Source organism: Haliaeetus albicilla, chromosome 22 (genome assembly GCF_947461875.1).
Source record: "Haliaeetus albicilla chromosome 22, bHalAlb1.1, whole genome shotgun sequence".
Classification (NCBI taxonomy): domain Eukaryota; kingdom Metazoa; phylum Chordata; class Aves; order Accipitriformes; family Accipitridae; genus Haliaeetus; species Haliaeetus albicilla.
The window spans coordinates 14,393,801-14,401,067 of record NC_091504.1 but is presented as its reverse complement, the minus strand read 5'-3'; the positions used below and the strand labels follow the sequence as shown (position 1 = coordinate 14,401,067).

The 7,267-nt window shown below is 39.3% G+C and overlaps 1 protein-coding gene across 3 annotated transcripts in view; it reads right to left on the bottom strand.

Moving 5' to 3' along the window:
* Window positions 1–2,591: 2,591 nt before the first annotated feature.
* Window positions 2,592–7,267, bottom strand: part of PARN (poly(A)-specific ribonuclease) — a 62,639-nt gene continuing 57,963 nt past the window's right edge. For all 3 annotated transcript variants that reach the window (XM_069809961.1, XM_069809962.1, XM_069809964.1), the window contains exons 23-24: window positions 6,825–7,018; window positions 2,592–3,515 (exon numbers count right to left, since the gene is read on the bottom strand). In XM_069809961.1, the coding sequence (XP_069666062.1) occupies window positions 3,463–3,515; window positions 6,825–7,018 (247 nt within the window). In that variant the 3' untranslated portion in view covers window positions 2,592–3,462. The remainder of the gene's footprint in view (window positions 3,516–6,824; window positions 7,019–7,267) is intronic.

The window sequence follows — 7,267 nt, the reverse complement described above, 5'->3', positions numbered from 1 at the left end:
CCCTCATTTTCTCAAGGAAATTCCTTATTTTCTTCAACTCCGACTTCCAGCACTTCTATATACTGTTGCTTGTTGCTTCTAACATCGTCCCTAGGATATCGACCCCCACGCAGCTTCCAACTCCCTCTCCCTCACAGCCAACGGTGAGGAACCGGCCACTTCTAACCTCTCCACAAGCAAGGACAACCTTCTGCAGGACACCCACAGTCACAGTAAAACCCCTGGCCATTTGCTGAAGAAAACCTTTCACTTCAGTACTGCTAACAGCAAGGTAACGCTGGCTGTTTTATACAATCGGCAAGCAGAAATAAGAACCGTTAAGGCGGCTGCAGCCCCTGGCTCCACACGGCTCACCTCGCCCTGCCTCCTCCTCCCGGCCCCCAGGCCCCGGCCCCCAGGCCCCGGCCCCCAGGCCCCGGCCCCCAGGCCCCGGCCCCCAGGCCCCGGCCCGCCACCTGGCGGCGCGGAGGCGAGCTGCCTCAGCACCCCCGCCGGGCCCTGAGGGGAGAGGGGAGGCCGCGCCGCCCCCCATCCGCCAACAAAGGCCGAAGGAGGGGAGAGGAGAGGGTCCTCCCGCCCGGAGCTGGCTCGGCCCCGAACAGGCGCGGTTGTGCGGGACGCTGAACGAGGTGCAGCCATCCCTGCTCCTCCAAACAGAAAGCAAAACAACAGCTCTAAAATTGAAGAGATCCGCGGGCTGTCCCCCCGCCCCGGGAAGAAAAAGGGAATGAAGGGAAAAAAACAGGAAAAAAGTCATTCAAAAAAGTAATTCAGTCGAAGTATTACACAGATGCATTTGACTTTTTACCGGGCCAAAACACAGCCTCTCAGCAACTTACCTGCTATCCCAGCTCTGCGGTGAAGCAGCCAGACCGACGCCTCGCCATACCTCTGGAGGCAGGTAACAGTACATAAAACCCCCCGAGATCAAGACCCAGGAAACTCCGTAGCCATGAAGACTAGCGATGACAGCTTTGTTTTTCAGAAACAAACGCTGTAAAGATCCAAGTTCTATGCACATATTTTAAACATATATTAGGAAACAACTGTGGACCTAATGTCAGAAGCTACATTCTCTCCCTTCTAGAATCAATGATTTCATTTAAAAGAAAGGGAAGTGTACCAAACCCCACAGAATAATGAGGTTTGATGTGGTATCAATGAGGCCAGTTCCTTCTTGGGACACCACCCGTCACTGACCCCTGACAGTTCTCCACCCAAACTTAGCATTACAAATACTACAGCCCCACATCCAGTCACATTTTAGTAGCTTACCTAGGTGTTAAATGTTAAAATCAAACACATATAAGGACAAGAAAATGGAAGAGTAGTATTTTCTTAAGAGGTATTAGTTACAGGTAGAGATAAATAACGTACTGCTCCTCAAATGACAGTTCGGCAGGGGAGGAGGGTAGAAATAGTGGGAATGTCTATTAACCTTTGTAGTTTAGAGAAGGATCTACATGGCCTACTCTGAAGAAACAAGTTTTTAAGGGACCGTATTGTAATGCAATTAAGACCTATATTTTCCCTGCAGGTATGTAAATGGTGCTGTTCAAGAGTGAAGTCAATACCATGAAGATGCTAATGGCCTCAGGGTAAAGACTCCTGGTGGATTCTCTGCAACAGCACAGTCCTGTAGAGCTCTTGAGCAGACTTCCTTGCCTCTTCACCTATACTTCTGACAATCCCATTAAATGCTTTTGTATCTGTTTGACATCATGACTCTAAGCTCCCTCCCAAATCACGTTATGCCAGTTCTTTGGGATATATAGCTAATAACCACGCTCCACGCCATTTGGAGAGAACACCATACAAATTACCTGAATCACTTCCATAAGAGATGAATATTTTATACAACTTTTAAGGGTTGCATATATTCTGAGAAGTAAATTTGCAGTTTCTTTGTAGATTTGGATACTCAAGATAAAAGTGACTTAAGTATTTACTCATAAGGTCATGAGTCTCAGAGAAGAAAAGTCTCTGGATCCTTGAGAGCAGAAGAGTTCAGCTACTAATTTCTCCTTCCATCACTAATAATACTGTCTTCTTTCCCACATTTTAGCGTGAGAATGTGATGATATGGCTGCTATTAAAAAACCAACAACTTAATTACACTACTTCTGGTAGCATTCCAAGGTTAGAAATAAAACATTTCATATTTAACGTCTTTAAATTATTTTTCCCTTTGCAATGCAAGTTCAAGATAGCTCTCACATTTAAAAACCCACAAATTTTGGCATACCTTCAAACAGGTTATTGCATTGTTTAAATGACAGTGGTTCCCACTCTAATGTAAATACAATCTGATGAAGCCTTCTTAATATTCCACTCTTCCACAGCAATGGTTTTGAACTCACTGATTTGTAGAACTTTCTTCTCCCCCCCGCCCCCCCCCAAGGAAAATGCATAGTGATTTAAATCTTATGACAACAGGTTTGCTTTTCTTGGTTACATTTCACAAATATCTTGAAAGTAGTCCATGAACCAAAAGGGTCTGCTAATGACAGGCTGACAAGAAAAATTGTTATGACGAAAAAAGGAGAGTTCATTAAAAACATTTCAGAAGCTAATAAATAAAACCAAACCAGTTCCTAAGAAAATGTCTTTAATTTTCATTTTATGGAAATACATATTTTGGTTTTATTTCCATGATACAAAAATGTTAAATATCAAACATTTTCTGAAAACTACCAATGCAGATCCTTTTTTAAACAAATAAAGGGCTGGTGCAGTTAGCAGGTTTGTCACAGGTACCAGAAAACATTTTTACAAAAACCCCACAAGCTGGGGAAGAAGGAGGGAAGAAACAGATCAAGACTTAAGAGTGAAAACAGCAATAAATGAGAAAACAAAGAATAACTACCTCCCACCAGGAAAGTAACGTGTGAGAATCTTGTCAGTTACGGTTTTTTGAAAGGGTAAGGTATGCATAAAGTTGGTATTTAGATGAATACTGGCTGCACAAGGGGTGGGGGGTAGAGAATGGAAAACTAAAAAAGATTACCAGAATGCAAAACTGCAGTTCTACCTGTTTCAAGAATGCTGAGAGCATACTGATATTGCCTGAAAAAATAGCTAAAGATTAGGAGATTTGTGGTAACTCCCCTCAAGCACAGGAAATAGCCTAGCACAAAATCATAGAGTGCCAGTTCTTTTTGTACATTTCATAGCCAGCATGCCAAAGTAGGTGGCCAAAATACATTTAGTCTTGCTTCTTAAATCTAACATCATTTACGACAGCAAGGATTTCACATGATCAACAATGAATCATATACTAGTTAATATACGCACAAGTAAAATTGACAGTGATTGTTCAATGAACAGTTTAAAATAATTAAACTGATTTTCAGGACACATACTGCTTTGTTAACACCACTTTATTTAAATAAAGTATGGCTTCCAAGAGGTGTATTCTCACAACTGCTTTCAATCAATTCCACTTGTTAAGGCAGTTGTTTCCTACCATGTTTCAGGGACTTCAAAAATTCCAGTGGAACTAGCTGTGAGGCTTCCTAAAAGACAGTCATGGAACAATATATTAAAGACTTCAATATATGAACACTGAAAGGAATAAAAATTAAATCAAGAATATTTTTATTCTTTCAGAGCATACAAAGACATATTTTCTCCACCAGACTGAGGCCCTAGATACATTACTAGCAAGTCAATACTTACAGAGGGAAACCAAGAGATTGTTTATGATTAGGTACTAAAAACAAAAAAAAGTTTAATGTCAAGTTTCTTACCTAAATAGTAAATATTGGATTAAAAATATTAATTGCAAAATACAAGTAATTTTGGTTTTGCAATAACTGGGATGATAAAGTTAAATAATACTATTTTCCCAAGTGTACTTCCAGTTATTCTTGTTTAAGACAGTTAAGACAATGAAGAATATTTCCAGCCCAAATTAGATGGAGAAGAAAGATGAATCACACAAATACCAATAATGTATATTTCCATAATGGCAAATACAGAGCATGAATTTTATACTTGGAATTACAGTAGACAAGTCTTGTCATTTTGCATATGCTTGCATGGCCCAATTGCCCTATTGAACTACAAGAAGAAAGCAATTTCCAAGCACAGCTTTTGAATCAGCTAAGATTTTACCCTACCGAATCAGGAGAAAGGATGCTTGGTATTCAATACCCCTTTCTGGATAAAAGCGGCTAGCGCAGGTATTGAAATGAAGTTTTAACTATGAATATTAATATTTGAATACACTTCAGTACAGACAGTGCTCCAGATGACCAATAATTAAAACATGGTTTAATTTAATACAGTCTAACCAATTCCTACAAGAAATTACTAACAAAAGTTGAAATAGAGTCAACAATAAATAGATCAATAAAACTAAAATCTTCTGAGGTTTAAAATCATGTGACCTAAGGGTTTTTTGGTTTTGTTTTGGGGTTTGTTTTTTTTTTTTTTTTTTTTTTTTTTACAGGCTGTAATAACTCACACAACCTCATAAAACAAATCAGGTGAAACACAGCCATCAGATTGTCATCTGCCTATGTTTAGTCAGACATACAGTTCAAAGTACTTTGGCTAAAAATTATGTAGGTATTAAAGTCTGCAAAAAGTCCCTATATCAACCCTAGGTGAAAAGTCTTCAAAGGCTACGGTTACAAACACCACACAGAACATTGCATATACCAATGTATACATCAAAACAGTTTTAAGAAGAAAGAAAAAGATTATTCAGGTTTATAATTTGTGTTAGAAACACTATTCATTTTGCAAGCATTACATTGTGAGTTCTAAACCAGATTTAAAAAAAAAAAGAAAATTTACAAAATACATAACAGAAGAAAGAAAAAAGATTTTATCACTTGGGCAAATCCACAGTTTTACACTTTTACAACAAAAAAACTACTATTTCTTCTACTTTTCAAAATCTGCATCTCCTGAAAGTGAAATTCCTCAAGCTTCAAAAACTAGCAGTCCATGAAATGTGAATGATCTACTCACGGTCCAGTAAGCCTTTTAAATAAGCAAAGGTTTACTCAGAGCATGTGGTAGACTACAAGAACTGTTAAGGGTGAATATGACCCACCTGTCCAAAATGTTTGGAAGGGATTTTAAACACACTCACTTTTCATCATTGTCTTGCCAAGTCTAATCAGAAAAACACCCACAGTGAAGTGATTTGTAAATGCAAAGCACCCAGAAAGCTAAAGGGCCTGCATAAGTTTAAGGGCCCAGTAGATCAGCATCTGTCTGGCCGCTTACTCCTTCATTGAGTTGTCTCAGAAAGTCAACATATGCTCAGGAAATGTTCTAGAGAGGAAAGGGTTTCAGTGGAGTTGCAGCCTAGTTATTTATACCAAGGGATATAAAGCAGCAGTCTGATTGGGTCCAACTGCACTCAGCCTAAACCAGCATTGTGGGAAGTGGTGTGCCAGAGGAGTGGTGAAGGGCAGGCAGGTAGACTGTCAAAGTTCTGGCTTAATTGTAGAGGTAAATAATATTCTGACCAGACTGAGAAGTTCCATTGTTTTCTCAACTTACAGATATATCTTACCTCACAAATAACTGTAAATAAAGAATGTTAGTTTAATATTATCAGGATATATAGTCTTAAAGTGCTAATTAAAAGGGTACGTACTTTCAGGGCAGCAGGCAGGTTTATTATAACTAGACTCATTTGCAAGCAACAGAGGTTGTCTAATGACACACATCTGGCAGGCTGTCCTGGTTTTGGCTGGGATGGAGTCAATTTTCTTCCTAGTAGCTGGTATAGTGTTGTGTTTTGGATTTACTATGAGAATAAAGCTGAGAACACACTGATGTTTTCAGTTGTTGCTAAGTAGTTCTTATCCTAAGTCAAGGATTTTTCAGTTTCCCGTGCTCTGCCAGTGAGCAGATACACAAGAAACTGGGAGGGAACATAGCTGACCCAAACTGACCAAAGGGATATTCTATACCATATGATGTCATGCTTAGTATATAAACTGGGGGGAGCTGGCTACGGGGGGGGGAGGTGTGTGCAATTGCTCCTCGGGGACTGACTGGGCATTGGGCATTGGTCACTTGTCTGTCTTGGGTTATATTTCACTCTCTCTGTTATCTTCCTTTTCATTACTTTTTTTTTTTTATTTCAGTTATTAAACTGTTCTTATCTCAACCCACGAGTTTTACTTTTTTTTTGATTCTCCTCCCCATGCCACTGGGGGTGGGCGAGGAGTGAGTGAGCAGCTGCGTGGTGCTAGTTGCTGGCTGGGGTTAAACCACGACACAGGTCAAGCTACGTGCATTCGAGTATGCTACAACTCCATCCAATCAAGCTTAAGAGAAAATGTCCACATTAAGTTAACGTGACATTTTGTGATAAAACACTGGATTAACAGGGAAATCTACTCTAGAACCCTACTTCCAGAACTCCTTCAATTTAGCTTACAATATGCAAAACATATTGGGTAACCTTGACTAAAAATTCACATAAAAAAAGGATTAAGAATAGCTAGAAATATTTAAAGAGCTTTATTTTAAGGAAGAAAGTAAGCAAGTAAGAAATCAACTACATCCTGCTTCCTTTGGTTGGTCTCAGGTGGGGTTTTGTTTGTGGGGTTTTTTTGGTTTGGGGGTTGGGAGTTTTGGGGGGGTTTTGCATTTGTTTTTTTTTATAATTTTTGTATGATGCAATCTTCAGTTTAAATAACTTTTCTGGATTTCTATGAATGTAATGGAGTAAGTCACTGTTATAAGTTATTTTGCACTGAGTTAAGACATTCAAGAAAACAACTTCAATTCTGTTCAGGCCTAGGGTAGTTCCAAACAGAGGAGAAAACCACGTGCACAAACATTGTGCTTACCTGCTGGAACTTGTTCTGTCTTGATCTTTTTGAACTTTTTGGCTCTCTTCTTACCATCTGGAAGGGACTCTGCACAGGAGTCTGTCTGATCATATTCTGGATCTTGGCCTTCTCCCTCTTCCATATCATCAGAACCGGTTTCCTCCTGAATGGGACTCATGCTTCTCTTTCCTACTGTACTGGTACCTGTAAAACTGAAATGTAGAAGAAATATGATTATGAACAAGTCAAGAATAACTATTACATAGGTACTAGTTGTTATACATCTATTAAATACTTATGAAGGCAGTAGAATAAACTATAGTAAGTGGTGTACCATGAAATTACATTATCTGGAAGATCTGACTTAACTGTAAAATTCCAACAATTGGCTATCTAATCCAGTCTTATGTAGATGAAGGTATTAATTCTTCGTACTACAGATGTTTCAGGCTTAGCTGCTA